The sequence below is a fragment of the Lepidothrix coronata genome, unplaced genomic scaffold (assembly GCF_001604755.1).
Source record: "Lepidothrix coronata isolate B3197 unplaced genomic scaffold, Lepidothrix_coronata-1.0 Scaffold197, whole genome shotgun sequence".
NCBI lineage: Eukaryota > Metazoa > Chordata > Aves > Passeriformes > Pipridae > Lepidothrix > Lepidothrix coronata.
The window spans coordinates 64,869-83,753 of NW_016690377.1; the positions used below are offsets into that span (position 1 = coordinate 64,869).

General features: G+C 59.3%; 4 protein-coding genes across 6 annotated transcripts in view; 1 reads left to right on the forward strand and 3 right to left on the reverse strand.

Annotated features, from left to right (window-relative positions):
- The window catches only part of NCAPH (non-SMC condensin I complex subunit H), an 11,065-nt gene extending 10,675 nt beyond the window's left edge, over nt 1–390 (reverse strand). Inside the window, exon 1 of the mRNA XM_017831864.1 lies at nt 91–390. Within this exon, the coding sequence (XP_017687353.1) occupies nt 91–269 (179 nt within the window). The 5' untranslated portion in view covers nt 270–390. The remainder of the gene's footprint in view (nt 1–90) is intronic.
- A 901-nt stretch (nt 391–1,291) lies between these two features.
- Nucleotides 1,292–7,154, reverse strand: LMAN2L (lectin, mannose binding 2 like). 2 transcript variants are annotated; one of them, XM_017831873.1, is made up of 9 exons: nt 6,996–7,154; nt 6,803–6,921; nt 6,240–6,357; nt 5,954–6,036; nt 4,662–4,694; nt 3,936–4,097; nt 3,296–3,410; nt 2,934–3,053; nt 1,292–2,602 (listed from the first exon to the last, which is right to left on the reverse strand). In XM_017831873.1, the coding sequence occupies exons 1-9, from the start codon at nt 7,126–7,128 to the stop codon at nt 2,460–2,462; spliced, it is 1,026 nt and encodes a 341-aa protein (XP_017687362.1). In that variant the 5' UTR covers nt 7,129–7,154; the 3' UTR covers nt 1,292–2,459. The 2 variants fall into 2 exon arrangements, with proteins under 2 accessions (XP_017687362.1, XP_017687363.1); XM_017831874.1 differs by lacking the exon at nt 4,662–4,694 and having other exon boundaries at nt 6,996–7,151.
- A 963-nt stretch (nt 7,155–8,117) lies between these two features.
- Nucleotides 8,118–16,595, forward strand: CNNM4 (cyclin and CBS domain divalent metal cation transport mediator 4). Its single transcript, XM_017831863.1, has 7 exons — nt 8,118–9,560; nt 12,472–12,615; nt 12,818–12,955; nt 13,499–13,668; nt 13,773–13,872; nt 14,279–14,457; nt 14,643–16,595. The coding sequence occupies exons 1-7, from the start codon at nt 8,126–8,128 to the stop codon at nt 14,856–14,858; spliced, it is 2,382 nt and encodes a 793-aa protein (XP_017687352.1). The 5' UTR covers nt 8,118–8,125; the 3' UTR covers nt 14,859–16,595.
- A 480-nt stretch (nt 16,596–17,075) lies between these two features.
- Nucleotides 17,076–18,760, reverse strand: ANKRD39 (ankyrin repeat domain 39). Of its 2 annotated transcripts, none has more exons than XM_017831877.1 (4): nt 18,504–18,760; nt 18,248–18,351; nt 17,885–18,088; nt 17,076–17,421 (listed from the first exon to the last, which is right to left on the reverse strand). In XM_017831877.1, the coding sequence occupies exons 1-4, from the start codon at nt 18,634–18,636 to the stop codon at nt 17,284–17,286; spliced, it is 579 nt and encodes a 192-aa protein (XP_017687366.1). In that variant the 5' UTR covers nt 18,637–18,760; the 3' UTR covers nt 17,076–17,283. The 2 variants fall into 2 exon arrangements, with proteins under 2 accessions (XP_017687366.1, XP_017687364.1); XM_017831875.1 differs by having other exon boundaries at nt 18,486–18,760.
- Nucleotides 18,761–18,885: the final 125 nt, after the last annotated feature.

The following is an 18,885-nucleotide window of genomic DNA, read 5'->3' on the forward strand; positions in this document are numbered from 1 at the left end:
GGCGCAGCTTGAGACTGTGCCCTCTGGTCCTGGGAGAAGAGTCCGACCCCCCCGCGGCTCCACCCTCCTGTCAGGCAGCACCGACCGTACCCGGGCGCGGGGGAGCCGAGGCCCAGCGAGGAGTCGGCGGCCCTGGAGCGCCGGCGCTGCCGCCGCTCGCGCTCATCGTCGTTGCCGGGACACTCGGCCAGCACGGGGGTGCCGGCGCTGCCCAGGGCTCGCGGGGCCGGAGAGGCTGCGGCGGCGCAGCGCGGGGTGCGGGCGGTCATCGTTCTGGGAGAGGGATCGAGCGGGTCCGAACCCCAGTCCCGGCGGCATCGAACCGGGACCGCGCCGGGACCGCCCCGCGATCAAACGCGGCCCTGGGCCCCGCCCACCGCCATGGCCGCGCCTGCCCTCCCCGCGCGCGCGCCCCTAGGGGCCAATCAGCGCGCAGTCCGCCCCGCCCCGCCGGCCAATCAGCGCGCGGACCGCCCCGCGGTTTGAACGGCGGCGCGCGCTGCGCGTGCGATAACGGTCGGGGCTGGGGGAAGAGCGGGGGGTGGAGAACCCGCTCCGAGAGACCCCCCGGAGGGACCTCCGGGTACGATCACCCTGATTTTCTGGTCCTGGGTTGGGCTATGAGGGGTGTCACCCAACACCGGGGGTGCCCCGGCACCGCCCGCACCGGCAAAGGCCGCCTGGGAGGAGGAGAAAGAGGAGGAAGAGGAGCAGCCAGAGCTGCTCCACTTATCACAGAATCCTAGAATCCCTGAGGTTGGAAAAGAGCTCTGGGATCATCGAGTCCAACTTGTGACCGATTCCCACCTTGTCACCCAGACCAGAGCACTGAGTGCCACCTCCAGTCGTTCCCTGGATACCTCCAGGGATGGGGACCCCACCACCCCCCTGGGCAGCCCCTTCCAATGCCTGACCACTCTTTCCAGGAAGAAATTCCTCCTGATGTCCATCTCATGAAGCCATCTCGTGTGTTCATGGGAGGTTGGGACACTGGCATAGGTTGCCCAGAGAAGTTGTGGCTGCCCCTGGACCCCTGGCAGCATCCAAGGCTAGGTTGGATGGGGCTTGGAGCAACCTGGGATGATGGAAGGTGTCCCTGCCCATGGCAGGGGGTGGGACTGGATGGGCTTTCAAGATCCCTTCCAACCCAAACCATTCCATAACTCCATGACTCTGGGGAGCCCCATGGCACCAGGACAAAGCTCCCAATTCACTCTGGCACTCAGGGAAATAATTTGGGAGGGAATTGCCACATCCAGGGGCCTCAGGAGTGACAAGGACCACGGTGACATCACACACACCCTCCAATGTTTATTCCAAGACACCAGTTACAGCTCCAGAGAGAGGCCACAAAATTCCATCCTGATCAGGCAAAAATGAGGCAAAACACCAGGAAAACTCTCCTTCCACACCACAACCCCCCATTGGGCACTTGGAAAACATCTCCCACTGCCCCCAGTGACCTGAAAAACCACCAGCCACGGGTGTCCTCCCCTGGCCCAGGTACCACTGAGACCCCCCCAGGATCTGTCCTGGGTGGGAATGTCCTGGAAAACCACAGGATTGGGCTTGGATCCCCTGGATCCCGGTGAGGAGGGAGCTGCCATCTTCATATTCCCAGAGCCAGAGTCCCCACTGATTCAGCATTTCCCTCTCCTGGGTCTCTCTGGGGACCATTGGGTGTCCAGGGGTGAGGGACCCTCCAGAGAAATCCCTGCCCAAAACAGTCACTGAGGTAGGAACAACCCTGACTCCCTTTGGCAGCAGGAGCTCTGGCTCAGGAATCACCTCCAGAGGCTTAAGAATTGATTCCAGAAGCTTGGGAATCCCCTCCTGGAGGGTTCCAGGATGCAGTGAGTCCCAGAGCCAGGACACGACATGCAGGAGGCAGCAGGAATGCGGCAGGAGATGTGGGGAGGGGGTTGCAGCCACGCAGCTTCCCAATTCATCCCGCTGGGAAAACTGCTGGAGAATCACCAGCATCTGGCTCCAAACACCAAAACTCAGCACCCAGAGGGGCAGGTTGGGGGTTCCAACAAGGCAAAGCAGGCTGGTCTCCATGTGGGAAGCAGCCAGAGTGGGATGAAGAGCTTGGAAAGTCTCTCCTGACACTGACATCACTTGGGATGAGGGGCTCCAGCAGAAATCCAGTGAGGACTGACATGCTCCCATGGCTCCTGGGGTGTCACAGCCCCTGTGCTGGGGCTCCCTAAACCCCCCCCCTTCCAGAGCCATTCCCAGCAAAGCCCCCTCAGGACTCAGCTCCCCCTCCATGGCACATCCACTCCCACTGGGATCCGTGCAGCAGCTCTGGAGCCCTCAGGTGAACAGTGGCTGCTCCCGCTGGGATTTCGTGGTCTCCACCACGAGGGTCTGTCCATCAGGCCAGTCTGGGATGGGTGGGAGTTGGGATGTGGCCGGCAAAGCCCAGGAGTAGGCCATCCCGGGTGTTTCCCAGGTCAGTAGAAATGTTTCCGGCTCTGCTCCTGCCACTTGTTGTAGACAATGATGCCGATGACGATGGCGAAGACAAGGGCCACCAGCGAGAAGAACACGATGAGGAACAGGGCCAGGCCACTCATGGGCTCCAGAGGTGCTTCCACTGGGAGAGGAGGGAGGGAAAACCCCGTGAGACCTCAGAGAGCCCCAAAACTAGCAGTGATTTCCCCGCTCCAGACGTTTTCACCATCCCACACCCCTAGGGGTTCAGCTCCCAAAGCTTTTGGGCCCTGAGACCCTGGGGCAAACCAGGAACTCATGGTGGAATTTCAGGATGGGACATGACCCACCACCCTCCCAGCCCAGACTGGCAGATGGACCCTCACGGTGGGGACCCTGAAAATAAAAGTTCCTTTTTCCTCCCCAGCTCCAAGTGTCCCCAAATCCCTCCTCGTCCCACCTTCCCCACCGTGAAGCCAGAGGTTCTCACTCACTTCCAGGCAGTTTCAGGTTGTCCACAACAGGCAGGAACACCTCCCTGTCCCGCTTTTCCTCCTCCGGCGTTCGCTCCACTGTGAGCTGGTACAGCTTCAGTGAGATGATGTCATGGTTGTCTGGAAGGAGAGGGAAAACTGAGGTGTCCTGAGGGGTCACCCATTCCCAAAGCTCTGGCCAGGGGCTGGAATGCCATGGAAAACTCACAGAAGGGAAAGTTCCTCAAAGCAGGGAAAGCTCCCCAGAGCAGGGAAAGCTCCCCAAAGAAGGGAAAGGCCCTCAAATGTTTCCATAAGGCCCTGCAGCTCCCCAGATCTGCCATAGCCTTTAGGGAATCCTACCTGGACTCCCCTGGCAGTACCTGACAGGTCCCCGGTGACCGAGGACGTCCCAAAGTAGTACCCTCGGGGCAGGTGCACGCCCGGCACGTCGATGCAGTCCCTCCACTCGTGCTTCCCATCAATGTCGATCAATACCTGTGGGACAAACACTTCCCTTGAAACCCTTCCAGAAGGCTGATACTGTGCCAAAGGAGACAAGGAAGTGGAAGATCAAAGGTCTTTGAGACCTCCGACTCAAGGCATGTCAGGGGTGGAGCAAAGATAGTACTATGAGAGGGATGGTTTTGGAAGTGGGTGTAACAGTATTAGGTAATGCTTTAAATTATTAATCAGGTAACTAAATAATAAATTAACTAAATTAACTAAATAAATAAACTAAAAAGTAACTAAATAATAAATTAACTAATTAACTAAATTAATTAAATAATAAACAAATAAATAACTAAATAAAAGCAAGAGGCTTTGGTAACTGCATGCAAGCTTTGGAAGAAAGTAGATTCTCGTAAAATTAATATATTAATATATCAATGTAATAATATATAAATATTACATATATTATATTTGGCATAATAAAAGGAAATGCTACCTTCTAAAACTCACAAATTGAGTTTTGGGGGGTTTATTTAAGTGCTGTTTTTAGGTATCATGGGCAGCACTCACCGTGAGCCTCCTCTTGACGTAGCGGATGACCAGGAAGGTGTCGTGGGGCAAGTTCCTCACCATGGCCGTGCAGCCCCCCAGCTCTGTGGGGCGTCCGTCCCGATCGTGGTCGTAGGTCAGGGAGCCATTGTTCACCATGGCTGAGATGTAGGGGAACACCCGCTGCCAGGGGGACAGGGAGTGAGTTTGGGGTCTGACAAGGGAGGCTGGACCCCGGAGCATCTCCAAAGGCAAGAGTCGCAGCAGCCCCCTGGACCTGAACTTGTTCAACCCCAAAGATCTGCTCCACAAGACATCAGGACTACGCTGCTCCATCCCTGACCCCGAACTCCACCTCAACCATCTGCCTCAACATGATTCCACTCCACCCCTGACCCCAAATTCCTTCACTCCCCAAGAATCTGCCTCAACAATCATCAGCATGGTCCTGCTCCACCCCTGACCCCGAACTCCACCCCAATCAAATTTCTTCATCCCAAATAACCTTCTCCACACAACACCATCACAACCTTGCTCCATTCCTAACCCCAAACTCCTCCATCCCAAATAATCTGCTCAACAAGATACCACCATGACCCCACTCCATCCCCAAGGCTCAGCCTCAGCTCCCAGAGATCCTGGATGGAGCACACATTCCATGCAGTCCCTCCCGGCTCCCACAGGGATTCCTGGAGCCCTTGGGAGGGAATTCCTTGCCCTGGAATCCTGAGGAGCAGGAGCCAGTACCTGGTTTCCTGGGCTGTACCTCCTCTTCTGAGCCTGCCCTCCGGAATGAGCGCAAAGCAAGAGAGAGCACAGAGCAACACGGTCACAGGGCAGAGTCCAGCAGGGCCCTGCATCCCGGGAAACCTCCTCCTGGAGCACCTCCTGCCTTCCCAGGACTGGGAGCATGGCGGGGGGGGGGTGTCAGTGCCAAATCCTGGGATATATGGCATGGAAGCGGCGCCAGGGGGCAAGATGGAGTCGCAAGACCACGGATGGAGTCACTCCTTGAACCCCCGCAGCCCCACAGGGAATCCCAGCCAAGCTTCCCTCGGGAATAAAATCCTTTTTTTTTGTCCTTGCAAAAGCGGGAATGAGCAGCTCGGAACCCACAGAAACAGTTTTTCTTGACCCCCTTCCGGCTCCTGCTCTATGTCACCCACATTCCACTAGTTATTCCCTCTAACTAAGACCTGATGTGTGCCACTTTATCCCATAAAAGCAGAGCTGCCACTCTGCAAATCCAACACTTCGCTAATCCAGCAGCTTGGAAAGGCTTTTCCCAGCACAAAGTCCATCCCTGCCTCGGAGCCAGTGGGTTTGGGGACTGTGATAAAAGCTGAGAGTTACTCAAGGTCATAAAATATCAGTATTGGGTTAGAGTATCACCTGGTTTTTAGGGGGAATTGGAAATGAGAAAAGACCCAACTTTGGGTTTGGAGGGACAGAAGTTTCCAGCAACAGGTTGCCCAGAGAAGCTGTGGATGCTCCTGGATTCCTGGAAGTGTCCAAGGCCAGGTTGGACAGGGCTTGGAGCAGCCTGGGCTAAAGGAAGGTGTACCCAAACCATTCCAGGATTCCATGATTCTATAACAGGGTAGGAATAGTCCAGGTTTATCCACCTCTGCACTTACTTTTCCCTGGGAATGACACCACTAAACCCCAAACAACATCAGGAACATGAGGCCCTTTAGACCTTTCCAAGAGGCGTCTGAGAGTAGGGAAAGGCTCCTCAGCACTTACTCAAGGTTTACTCAGCCCCTACTCTTGGTGCAGCCCCCAACAGCAGAATTCCCAGTACAAACACAGCTCCACCAACTCAGCTCTTCCTGCCCCAAAATCCCTTCTTCTGGCAAAAAGCTTCCCACAAAACCACCCCCAGCTTCTCCCATGTTCCCTCACCAGGAACTAAATCCAACCCTGTAGAAAAGCAGAAGAAGGAGGAAGAGCAGGAGCTGAGTTGAATTTATGATTCCAAAGAAAAGCTGTGTCCATAACCTTGGTGTAACCCATCCCATTCCTCCCTCTCTGCTCACCTCCTGCTGTTTCTCCTCGTTTGGATAAGTGTCCACAAACACTCCCAGGCCGAGGAAGTTATCCTTGCTTCCAAACACAGGTCCTAGGAGGAAGGAGAGACCTTGGGATGAGGCTGGGAAGGCCAGGCAGGGTTTGTTCCTTATCGTCATGGAATGGTTTGGCTTGGACAAGACTCTAAGAACCATCCAGTCCCACCCCTGCCACAGTCAGGGATCTTTTCCATGAATCCAGATTGCTCCAAGGCCCATCCAAGGTGTGCCCTGACCCCTTCCCATGGGATTTTACCCGGCTGCATCCTGTCCTTGGTGTACCAGATGGCAAAGCCATCTCCGTTCAGGTTCTTCTTGCCTTGTCCATGGATTTTGAAGTGCACCTGCATCTCCCAATCCCGCAGGTAACAGGGCTGGAAAAGAGGGAAAAAATGGGAATTTAGGGGGTCTCTCCTGCCAACAGTGAGGGGACAACAGGAACTGTCCATGCCATTCCCTGCCCATCTCAACACTCCACATGCTCTCATTCCCCATTTCTCTCACCAAAATCCATCATTCCCTGTTCCTTCACCAATATCCGTCATTCCGTCATTTTGATGTCCGCTGTGTCCCAGCCCTCTCACCCAGCCCTCCCCACTCCATCCCCGAGTCCCCCTAGTCCCGACCCTCTCCTGTCCCAGTCTCAGTCCTCTCCTCTGATCCCATAACGTGTCACCCCCAATCCCGGCCCCCTCCTGTCTCGATCTCGACCCTCTCCCCCAGCCCTCAACACCCCATCCCTGAGTTCCCCTGGTCCCGACCCTCTCCTCTACCTCCCTCCCCCCCCATCCCGGTGCCCCCGCGGCGCCCCTCGCTCACCACGCGGTTCCACACGGCTCCTTGCTTGCTTTGCACGTCAGGGGTGAGGCGGATGAACTGGGTCATGACCATGGCGTTGCCCAGCAGGTCCCACAGCCCCGAGCTGGCCGAGCCCACACCTGCGGGCCCACACGCATCGTCGGTACCGGAGCACCGGCACCGTGCACCGCTCACCACCCGCCCGCCCTCTCACCCTGGTAGGGCTTGGACAGCGAGTGCTCGCGCTTGAGGTGCTCCTCGGTCTGCTCGGCCCGGACCCGGCCGAACCCCAAGGCCAGCAGGGCCAGCAAGGCCATCCCGGCCCGCCACCGTCCCACCGCCGCCATCTTCCCTCCGCCGCCCCTCCCCGCGCGCCGATTGGCTGCCCCGAGCCAATGCGCCCGCCCACTGGGGCGTTCAGCGAGGATGGTTGGTGAAGAGGGCTGTCTGTCAGTTGGGAGGGCGGGAGGCGCGCGGGCGGTGGTGGGTAATGCAGTTCTGGGTGCCTGAGAGCGGGAGGTAATGTGGGACCTGCAGCCCCGGGTCCTAGTACCCCCCCCCAGGTCCTAGTGCTCCCCTCGCCCCAGAACCTTGTGCCACTCCCCTCCAGGTCCCTGTGCCCCCACCCTAGAGGCCCTAGTGCCCTCCCATGTGCTATTCTCCCACCAGCTCCTTGTGACCCCCTCCAGGTTCTAGTGCCACCCCATCCCGAGTCCTAATGCCCCCCGCCCCTCCAGGTCCTAGTGCCCACTGCAGCTTCTAGTGCCACCCTTCTCCCGCCTCCGGGGGCGTGGTTGGAGCGAAAACGTCATTTCAGGGGCGTGACCCAGCACGTGCCGTGTGGGGGGCGTGGTCAGTCGTGTGGCTCCCCGAACAGGGGCGTGGCGTGCTGGCCGACGTCATCGGGGCGTGACTGAGAGTTACTCTACGAGAGGGCGTGGTTTTGTGTGGGACGTCTCAATCGAGGCGTGTCCCTCTAGCGATTCCCCGAGGGGGCGTGTCTCTGCTCGTGACGTCACAGCGGGGGCCAATCCCCTCATCTTTCCTCCCTCGGGGTACGTGACTGGAGTCGCTGCTGCCCGGGGAGAGTGTCGCGCTGCGTGACGTCACCACTGGGGGCGTATCCCTATAATTGACGCGCAGGGGCGTGTCCATGTGCATGGCGTCACGAACGGGGCGTGTCGCTGTGTGATCTCCTATGGAGGCGTGTCCTTTTGCGTTATGCCATAAAATGGGCGTGGTCTTCCTATTTGCTCCCCATGGGGCGTGTCGATAGTCCCGCCCCCTATGATGTCATCGCGCCGTGTCCGCCCCCTGCTCGCGCCGGTCCCGCCAGTGTCCAACATGGCGGGCGGCAGCGGCTGCGGGAGCCCTACCGGGGGCGGCCCCGGGAGCTCCGGTCCCTCCGCGGGGGCCCCGCTGCCCACGGGGTTCCTCCTGCCGCCGGTCCTCCTTCTCCTCCTCCTACCGCAGCCCGCCCTCGCCACGCCCGCTCTCGACACCGTAGTGCTGGGGCTGCGGCTGGAAGGCAGCACGAAGCCTCCCGAGCCCGTGGCCGGGGTGGCTCCGGGGCCCATCCGGCTCACGGAGGGCAGCGAGGCCCTGCTCCGGCTCTACGGGCTGGGGTTGGGCCCGGGAGCCGCGGAGCGTGTGGCCTTCGCCGAGCTGAGGCCGGATGCCATCCCGGCCGTGAACGAGACGTGCGGGGAGCGCTCGCAGGACCTGCTGGTGCGGCCCGGCCCCACCGAGCCCCGCGACACCTCGGCGCTGCTGTGGCTGCGGGTGCTGCCCCTGCGCAAGCACGAGAAGGCCAAGGCCTACGTGCTGTGCTCGCAGCGCCGGCCTGACCAGCCCTGGCTGCCGCACCAGGGGCCCGATGGGCAGGTGGTGGTCCTGGAAGAGAAGAAGTCCCTGCTGCCGCTGTGGCTGCAGGTGATTCTCATCGCCGCGTTGCTGGGGCTGTCCGGGATGTTCAGCGGGCTGAACCTGGGGCTGATGGCACTCGACCCCATCGAGCTCCGCATCCTGCAGAACTGCGGCTCGGAGAAGGAGCGGCGCTATGCCCGCAGGATCAGCCCCATACGGAAGAAAGGAAACTACCTGCTCTGTTCGCTGCTGTTGGGCAACGTGTTGGTCAACACGACCCTCACCATCCTTCTGGATGACCTGACTGGCTCCGGCGTAGGCGCCGTGGTGGCCTCGACCGTGGGGATCGTGATCCTTGGAGAGATTGTTCCCCAGGCATTGTGCTCCCGGCACGGGCTGGCTGTGGGTGCCAAGACCATTCTGGTGACCAAGTTTTTCATGCTGCTCACGCTGCCCCTGTCCTACCCCATCAGCAGACTGCTGGACTGCATCCTGGGCCAAGAGATCAGCACCGTTTACAACCGGGAGAGGTTCCTGGAGATGTTGAAGGTGACGGAGTCTTTCAATGATCTGGTCAAGGAGGAACTGAACATGATCCAGGGTGCGCTGGAGCTGCGCACCAAGACGGTGGAGGACGTGATGACCCCGTTGCCCAATTGCTTTATGATCAGCAGCGATGCTGTCCTGGACTTCAACACCATGTCTGAGATTATGCAGAGCGGGTACACCCGGATCCCCGTCTACGAGGGCGACAGGGCGAACATCATGGACATCCTCTACGTGCAGGACCTGGCCTTCGTGGACCCTGATGACTGCACTGCCCTCAAGACCATCACCAAGTTTTACAACCACCCTGTGCACGTTGTGTTCCATGACACCAAGCTCGATGCCATGCTGGAGGAGTTCAAAAAAGGTAGAGGGGTTGCTGGTTCCTGCCAGCTGGAGGCAGAATTCCAGGGAGTTTTGCCCTCCCTGGGGTTCCTCATGGTTTGAGTGGTTGTGATCCTGAGGGATTGAGACCACCTGGGGATGGACAGGGGGTCACCAAACCCGGTGTTGCCTCCAGGAATGCTTTGGGAGTGTTTCCTTGTTTTTGATTATCAGCCCTGGAGGCTTTTGGATAACGGCTGGGGAATCACTCTGGTCTCTGATTTTGGGCTTGGCTCCCTCTTCCAGGCTCTTCCTGACACTTGGGAATGGTGAGGGTTGCTCTGTCCTGGCTCCTATCCCTGCTCTTCCTCCCACTCATGGCATCAGGGCACCAAAAAGTGGGATTGGGAGGATGAGCGGGATGTGAGCTTGCTGTGGGATGAACCCACCAGGCACAGCAAAGCTCCCAGGAAGGATTTGCCCTCCCCAGGCCTTTCCAGCCCAGGCAGGGACCTCCTTCCCTGCCCAGCTCCTGCATGGGGTCAGGATGGAGGGAAGATCCCAACTCTGGAGCAGTGGTGCTGGGTGATCCTGCACCATCCCAGGCCATCCATGACCCCACACACTCTCCAGCTCCTGTTACACTTTCCAGAGCACCAGGAGCAGATCCAGGAGATTCGCAGGACATTCTCGAGAGATCATGCGTGGATTTGGGGATCCTAATCCCTCCTGGAGCCTGGGTGAGGCTTTGGGAGCTGGCACATCCAAGCCTGGCTCTCCAGGGCTGTCCCACCCCAGTCCAGCTCCAAAAAGCAGGACATGGGAGCAGAGTTGCTGCCGGATCTGGAGTTATCCCCGCTCCTGGCAGCAGCTTTCCCTCGTTGGATCCTGATTAAGGGATTTAACCACGTTCCTTCCGGGCTCAAAGCCGCCCATAACACCCAGGGCTCTTATTTTTCCACTGCCGGGTCAGGAGAAGGGAATTTGTGGGGCTGGTTTGGAGCTGAGCCCCACACATTCCTCATGGATGCAGCTCCATGGTGAGGATCTGCCTCATCCCCCTGGATCAGGCACGAGAGGTGCATCCAGAGGGAATAATTAACTAGTTGTGCTAATTGTGGGGCTTGGCAGCCAAAACTCTCCCTGTTGTCACAGTCACTGGCCGTGGGGTGACAGTTTCCACATCCATGTCTGGCCTCTTCCCAACTTTCTCCTCTTGGTATGAGGCTTTTAAGTGGGGAACTTGCCTATGGAGACAGGCTGGGTGAGCTGGGAATGTCCAGCCTGGAGAAGAGAAGGCTCCAGGGGGACCTTAGAGCCCCTTCCAGAGTCTAAAGGGGCTCCAAGACCTGGAGAGGGACTTTGAGTAAGGGATGAAGGGACAGGACAAAGGAGGAATTTAGGTGGGATATTGGGAAGGAATTCTTCCCTGTGAGGGTGGGGAGGGGCTGGGATGGAATTCCCAGAGAAGCTGTGACTGCCCCATCCCTGGAAGTGTCCAAGGCCAGGTTGGACAGGGCTTGGAGCAACCTGGGAGAGTGGAAGGTGTCCCTGCCCATGGCACTGGATGGCCTTTGAGGTCCCTCCCAATCATTCCAGGATTCCAAGAACACCCCATGGGGAGCTCCTTGTTCCTGTGGGGAGCCCCAAAGGGGGTCCCAGTATCCATCACTCCCTGGTGATGCCCATCCAGGTGCCCTTTGCCTGTGGGTTTGGGCTCCCCGGGCTGTGTTTGCTGTGCCGGGGCCGCTCCCTGTCCTGCTTATCCCACAGGGAGCAGCTCCTGACTCACTTGGGCCGGCCCCAGTCCTGTCACCTGTCCCCAGCATGCCCCACCCAGGCGTCAAACAGGGCCATAAAGGGGGTTTAATGACCCAAACAACAATTTTTGGGCATTCCCACCCCTTCAGGCACTACCTTTTTCCAGCTTTGGATGGAGCGTGGCCAGAGGGGGAGAAAAAGGAGATCTGTGTGGTGCCCATCCCTAAAATTTCCCTTTCCCTGAGTGATGAGGGGCCTGTAGCTCTAAAATTAAGTAGTGGAGAGAGTCAGGAAGGGCAGGTTTGGAATAATGCCAGAGCAGGACACAAGTGGGACACCCCGTGTAGTCCTTGAGAAGGTAAAAATGCCTTTATTTTGGGATGCACTGAGGTCAGGGAGGGAATGTTGCCCTCTCCAAGCTCCAGTTTCCCCAGGATAAGGATACCAGTTTTCCATGTGGAAGTGGAAACATCCTAGGAGTTTTTTCTGCTGGTTTTGTGGGATTTTGGGACAAAGCAGGAGAAACTCCATTCCATGGAGCAGCTGGGGCAGGATGATGCACTTTCAGTGCTTGGGATTTAGCTGGAATCCTGCTGGAATGGGATGAGGGGAGCCCTAAATCCAGGACTGGAAGGTTTTCCTGCCTGGAAGGACATTACTGCTGCTGGCCAGGGCCCTTGGCTCTGTTCCCTGGGGTGTTTTGGCTCTGGGATTGGGTGGACACCAGGTGTCCAGAGCGTTTCCTCTGGGATAGGATCAGCTTGGAAGAGCTGCCAAAGAATTTGGGAAAGGAATTCTGGGTGAAACACAATTCCTGGTGGCCGTGGTGGTGGTGACGTGGTTGCTCTTGTGTCATCCCATCCCCTGGGATGCCCTTGGCCAATCCCATATCCCAAGGCAGCTCCCAGGTACTTCAGCTTGGAGGGTGCCTCAGTCCCAGCCTTAATCACCATCCTGGGCTTAATTAGTGTCATTACCCTGGAAGCCAAGCCCGGCCCAAGGGCTTGTAGATTTGAACTGGTTTAGGTTTTAACTGGTTTATTGTTAGATTTGAACTGGTTTAATGTTTAGGTTTTAATTGATTTATTGTTAGATTTGAACTGGTTTATTGCTCTGGGGAGGGAAGGGCCGGGCCCAGGGACATCCCAGGGTGTTGAGGTGTCTCCCATTCCAACATCTCTGTCTATCCATAGGGAAATCCCACCTGGCCATTGTGCAGAAGGTGAACAACGAGGGCGAGGGGGATCCCTTCTACGAGGTGCTGGGGCTGGTGACCCTGGAGGATGTGATCGAGGAGATCATCAAGTCTGAGATCCTGGATGAGTCTGACACCTACAGTAGGTATTGGGGCTCCCCCCGTTCCCATCATCCTGTCCTTCCATGGGGAGATCCTGACCCCCTCTGTGGGGAGATCCTGTCCCCCCATGGGCTGCTCCTGCTCCCCCATGGGCTGTTCCCACCCACTGTGGACCGATCCTCCCTCCACCCCGTGCCAGGGGTCCTGCCATCCCCCCCAGAGCTGACTCCTGCCCCCCACAGTCGACAACCGCAGCCGGAAGCGTGTGACCAACCAGAAGAACAGGAGGGACTTCTCGGCCTTCAAGGACCCCGTCAGCGAGCAAAAGGTCAAGGTATCCCCTCAGCTCCTCTTGGCTGCCCACAGGTTCCTCCTGACTGGTGAGTTCTGGGAAGGGGGAGCTCCCTGTGGCTCAGGGAAACCCAGGATGGGCTCGGTGTGTCCCCGTGTCCCCCATGTCAGCTCTGGCCCTGGAGACTCCAAGGAGTTGCTCCAACCATCTCATGGAGAAATGATGGGTCTTGTCCTGCTTTCCTTTGCTCTGTTTCCCCTTCCTCCCCCAAATGGGAAGGGATGAGGTTTGGGAATGCTAGACCTGCCTCTGACAGGGCCCTGTCCCCCTGGGATGATCTGGGTGGGGACCTCTGGGATGATCCTGTTCCCAAGGCTGGGGATGGCTTTGCTGGGGACCTCCAGGATGATCCTATTCCCAAAGCTGGGGACCCCTGGGGGGGGCAACTCCAGGATGATCCTGTTCCCAAGGGAATGCCCTTGCTGGGGACCTGGAGCTGGATCCGTGGGTTCTCCCGGAGGGAGCTGTTGTTGGAGCCCATTCCATCCCAGGCACCATCCCAAGGGATGGGGAGGTTGCACCTGCCCCTGGAAGGACAAAAACCGTGTGTGACCCCTTTTCCCTCTCCCAGAGGTGCCACTTTTCAGCCCTACCCTCATGTCAGAGAAGATCCTGCTGCGGCTCCTTGGATATTCTGACGTCATCCAGGAGCTTAAGTTCAATGAGGAGGACAAGAAATCCCCCCAGCACTACCTCTACTGCAAGAACAAGCCTGCTGACTACTTCATCCTCATCCTGCAGGTTTGGAGGGTTCCTGGGGGCCTCCATTCCGCTGGGAATGCTGTGGGGAGGGGAGGGGTCTCATTCCTTAAGGATGTGGATTATGGAATGTCTCCGCCTGGCAGGGCAAGGTGGAGGTGGAGGCTGGCAAGGAATGCATGAAGTTTGAGGCGGGACCGTTTACCTACTACGGGGTGATGGCCCTCAGCCCCCCTCCTGGATCTGGTGAGAAGCCCCTGATCCCTCGGGATGCTCCCTGGGATAGGGCTGCAGGTGGGAGATGCCAGAGGCTCCGAGCCCCGTTGGTGCCCCTTGGGTTGGGCAGTGTGTCCTCAGGGACACCTGGGCTGAATCCCACTGCCCCAGCTTTGGGGTCCTTGAGCAGCCACACGGGGAGCCTCATGGATGAGATGGCTCCTGCACTGCCTTGGGATGTCCTAGGATGGGTGTCCTGACCCCTTGGGTCTCCTACACCCCCTTGGGATGCCCTGGGACAGCTGTGGGATGCCCTGGGATGTGTGTCCTGGCCCCTTGTGACTGGGCTGAGCTCCCAGCCCACTCCCCAGTGCTCCATAGTCCCCTCCCAGTTCCGGGGGCTCTGGGGTCTCACCCCACCCCTCTGATCCCCCAGAATTCCGGTCCCCATCCCGTGGAAGCGGCCTGGCCCGCTCGGCCTCCCTGAGCAACCACGAGCGCTCCGAGTCCATCTCGTCAGCCGTGAGCAGCAGCACCAACCAGCTCAGTGGGACTGGGAACCAGTACGTGGCTGATTTCAGCCTCCGGGCACTGACCGACCTCCAGTTCGTCAAGGTGGGCACAGAACGGTGGGGATGGGGACAGGATCAGCAGGAATGGGGACAGGGAAATACTGGGAAGGAGGACAGGGAAACACCAGGAATGGGGACAAGGAAACACTAGGGACAGGGAAACACTGAGAAGGGGAACAGGGAAACACCAGGAATCCCTCCGTCATCCCTGTTTTTTCCCTGGCCCAGATCACACGCCAGGAGTACCTGAATGGCCTCACGGCCTCCCGCATGGACAGTTGTCCCCAGTCCCCTGACAGCAACAACTCCCCCAGACCGGGCCCCGACAATCCGGAGAGACCAGAGCCTTCGGCCCCCGCAGATGAGACCACGAGCCTCCTGAACGACAGGAACTGCCAGGGCCGCCGGAGCAACCACAGTTCCACGGAGAACAACAACGTCTGACCCCGGCCAGCGCCGGCGCGCTCCGGAGGGCCCGGGGCGTGCCCGGTGCAGGGACCCCCATCCCGGCAGGAATTGGCTGCCACTGGAATATGAGCCAGGAGAAGTGACAACAGCACAGTGAAGAATGGAGGAGCTGGAATTTGCTGCTGTTTCCAGGCTGGCTCGGTTTTTTGGGATTGATTGGAGCAGCGGCGGAGGCGGCACCAAAGGCACCGCCAGCACCGCCCACACAGCTCAGGGACATTGGGGTCTTGTTTGCCACAGTAGGACCCTTGGGATGGATGTTCCTGCCCTTTGGGATCCTCAGAATGGACATCCTGGCCCTTCAAGACCCTTGGGATGGATGGGCTGGTCCTTTGGGATCCTTGGGATGGATGTCCTGGCCCTTTCAGATCCACAGGATGGGTGTCCTGACCCTTTGGGACCCCCAGGATGGACATCCCACCCCCTCAGGGCTCTTGTGCTACATTGGGACCCATGGGACGGATGTTCCCTTTCCTACAGCAGCCTGGGATGGGGGTCCTGGGCCCTCGGCTCTCCTACACCACGTTGGGACCCTGGGATGGGCATCCCAGCTCTTTGGGATCCCCTGGGATGGGAATCCCAGCCCCTCAGGGCTCCTGCACCAGCCTGGGATGAGGGTCCCAATCCTACACCATTTTGGGGGGTCCCAGGATGGAAATCTCAGCCCCTTGGGGTCTCCTACACCACTGTGGTACTCCCAGGATGGGCATCCCAGATCCCTGAGGACTTCTACACCCTTCTGGGATGGGGGTCCTGAGCCGTTGGGATTCCTACACCACATTGGGACCCCCCCAAGGTGGAGGTCCCAGCCCCTCAGGCCCCCCCAGGATGGAGGTCCCTGCCCCTCTGGGGTGTTTTTGGTGTCAGGGACCCCCTGGTTGTGCTGCAGCCTCTCCCCCTCCCCATTCCCAACCCCCTTTCCTGCTGGCCGGGGACATGGGGATGGGCTTGGAGCCCCCTGGGACCCCCCCCACCACAAGCAGTCCGGGGTCCCCCTCGGGGGGTTTCGGTGCCTTCCCCCCACCATAGGGGGTCTCAGGGTCTTGGGGAAGAGGGTCAGGGGTCGGTACAGGGGTGGGGGGGGAGATGCACCAGGATCCCAATTTTGTGGGTTTTTTTGGGGTGACACAGCGCTAGTGACCAAAGTTGTACAGGCAGGAGGGGGTCATGTGTCCCCCAAGGCACCAGGGGACCCCCAAAGCCATCGGGACCCCCCTCCCTCTGGGTTTATTCCTAGTTTTGGGAAAGGGGGAGATGCCCCCCTAAGAAAAGCACAAGTTCCCTGATTTGAACTCTGTAAGTTATTGGGAGAAGGTTAATTAATTATTTTTGTTAATCATGTCTTGACGATCAGTTCCTAGAGGTCCTTCTGCGGGGACATTTTTAGAGAGAATAATAATAATTAATAATAATAATGATAATTAATAATAATAAGCCAGGACAAAAAAAAAAAAAAGCCCTTTTTTTTATTAAATCTTCCTCTATGCAAACCCCTAACCCCTCCCCTGGGAATTCCTATTTATTGTTCAGGTTTGATTTGTATGTTTGGGGAGGGTAGGGCCCAGAGGGGGAGGAGGGGAGAGGGCAGGGTCTACCCCTCCCCAATCCCCCCCCCCACCCCTTCCTGGTTGTGAAACAACCGTGGGATTTTATCTCCTGGGGGTTTTTTGAGGGATTTTTTTGCCAGATGGGTAATAAAAGTCTATATCTGTACGTGGGTCTCTGCCATGGTTCACGGGGGGCGAGGGGCTTGGTGATGGGAGGGGGATCCCGAGGGCACCACCCCAGCCCTGCAAGTGTCCAAGGCCAGGTTGGATGGGGCTTGGAGCAACCTGATCTAGTGGAAGGCGTCCCTACCTGTGGCAGGGGGTGGGACTGGATGGGCTTTAAGGTCTCTTCCAACACAAACCATTTGAGGATTCCATGAAGTCCCACCTAGGCACCCACAAAGGCAGAGACTCGTCTCTGAGGTCAGGGAGGAAAAGGTGCTGTTGGAGATCCTGGACAAGCGGGATCAGTGCCCAACCACTGAAGGACAAGGTTCCATCCATGGCCCTCCTGCCTCTGCCTCCCCCCACAGTGGGATCTGGATCCCCCCAGAATCCCCTGAGCAGCTGCTGTTCCCTCCCAACCACCCCAGGGGGAAGCACAGGAGCCCTCTCACCTCCCGCGGAATTTACTGTTTCAACAAACTGTTTTCCACATTTTTAGTGGTTTTTTTAGGAAACAAAGTCCCTGGAAGGCGGGAGGGGGGTCTGCACCTCCCTCCTAGTGTGACCCCCCACACCCTGGCCTCTGGCACAGGTGACAAGGGGACAGAGTTGGTGCCACAGGCTGCGTTTGTCCATTGGAGATGCCTCTGGAGGTCCCACTGGGGTGGCTCCGGGTGTCCCGTGTCCCCTCAGGTGTCCAGCAGGTCCCGCACGTCCGGGTGGGCCCCATCCCGCGGGAGGCGGCCCCTGGAATCCTGGAGTGTGGCCAGAGCCGGGCAGAGCCGCAGGAGGAGTGCACAGAGCTCACGGTGCCCCTGCTCAGCTGCCTGGGAGGGCATTCGTGTGACCCCCAGAGGGACAGAGAGACCCCCCACCAGGCTCCCCACCCACCTTGGGTGAGAAAGGGGGCTCCCCGTGCCCCCCCCCCACCTTGAGGGGGAGAGGGGACCCCCAGCTCCCATCTTGTGCAGGTGGAACACTCCTGTGCCCCCCAACCACCTTGTGCAGGTCATGCCATGGGAGGGGAGACCCTGTGCTCTCACCCCCTTTGTGTGAGAGAGGGGACCCCCTGTATCCTCCCCCCACCTTGTGCAGGGGATCTCCCTCGGTGCCCCCCCACCTTGCCCAGGGGGTCCCTCCCCCCGTGTCCCCCCACCGACCTTGTGCAGTGCCAGGGACAGGGGGACCCTCTTTGCCCCCTCCCACCCTGTGCAGGGGGTCCCGCCATCCTGTAACCCCTCCACCTTGTTCAGTGCCAAGGACAGAAGGTTCCCCCCTGTGCCTCCTCACCTTGTGTAGGGGGGTCCGCCCGTCGCCGTCGGTGGCCGCGGGGTCGGCCCCGTGCTGGAGCAGGAGGCGGCTCACGGCGAGGTGGCCGCAGTAGCAGGCGCGGTGCAGGGGGGTGGCCCCACCGGGGGTCCGGGCGTCGCAGGGAGCCCCCCGCTCCAGCAGCACCCGGCACACCCCCAGGTGCCCGTTACGGCTGGCGTAGTGCTTGAGGGGAGGAGGGGGGAAGAGAGTGGGCAGGGGGGCCGGGACCCCCGGGACCCCCATACCGGGGCCGTGTACCCGCCAGGTTGAGCCCCCCGTGCTATCCCCCGTGCCCACCGTAGCAGGGCCGTGTGCCCCCCCCGGACCCCCAGACCCCCATACCAGTGCCGTGTACCCCGCCCGGTCGGGCTCTCCGGGGTCCCCGCACCGCTCCAGCAGCCGCAGTACCCGCGGCTCGTCCCCGTCCCGCGCGGCCGCCCAGATCCCTGCAGGCAGCGAGGCCGGGTCAGGCCGGGACCGACCTCCGGGGCTGCCCTGGGACCCCCGGTACCGAGTACTCCCGCCCAGAGCCCCCCCGTACCCTCCCGGTACCGGCACCTCCGCGCACCCCGCCCAGTACCCCCAGAGCCAACCGGACCCCGCTCGAAGTCCATCTCGGCCAGGCTCTGGTGTACGCTGGGCACGGCCACCGGCCCCGAGCAGCAAGGATCGGACATCGCCCCCTGCCCGGGGCAGCACGGACCGGGCGGAGAGCGGCGACCCCCGGCCATGGCGCCGGGGAACCGGAGAGACCGGGGGGTGACTGGGACGGGGGCGGAGATGGACGGAAAGGACCGAAGATTGACGGAAAACACCAAAAATTGACGGAAAGGACCGAGGATCGACGGAAAACACCGGAAATTGACGGAAAAGGCCGGAAGTTGACGGAAAAGGCCGGAAGTTGACGGAAAAGGCCGGAAAATGACGGAAATTGACGGAAGTTGACGGAAAAGACCGGAAGTTGACGGAAAAGGCCGGAA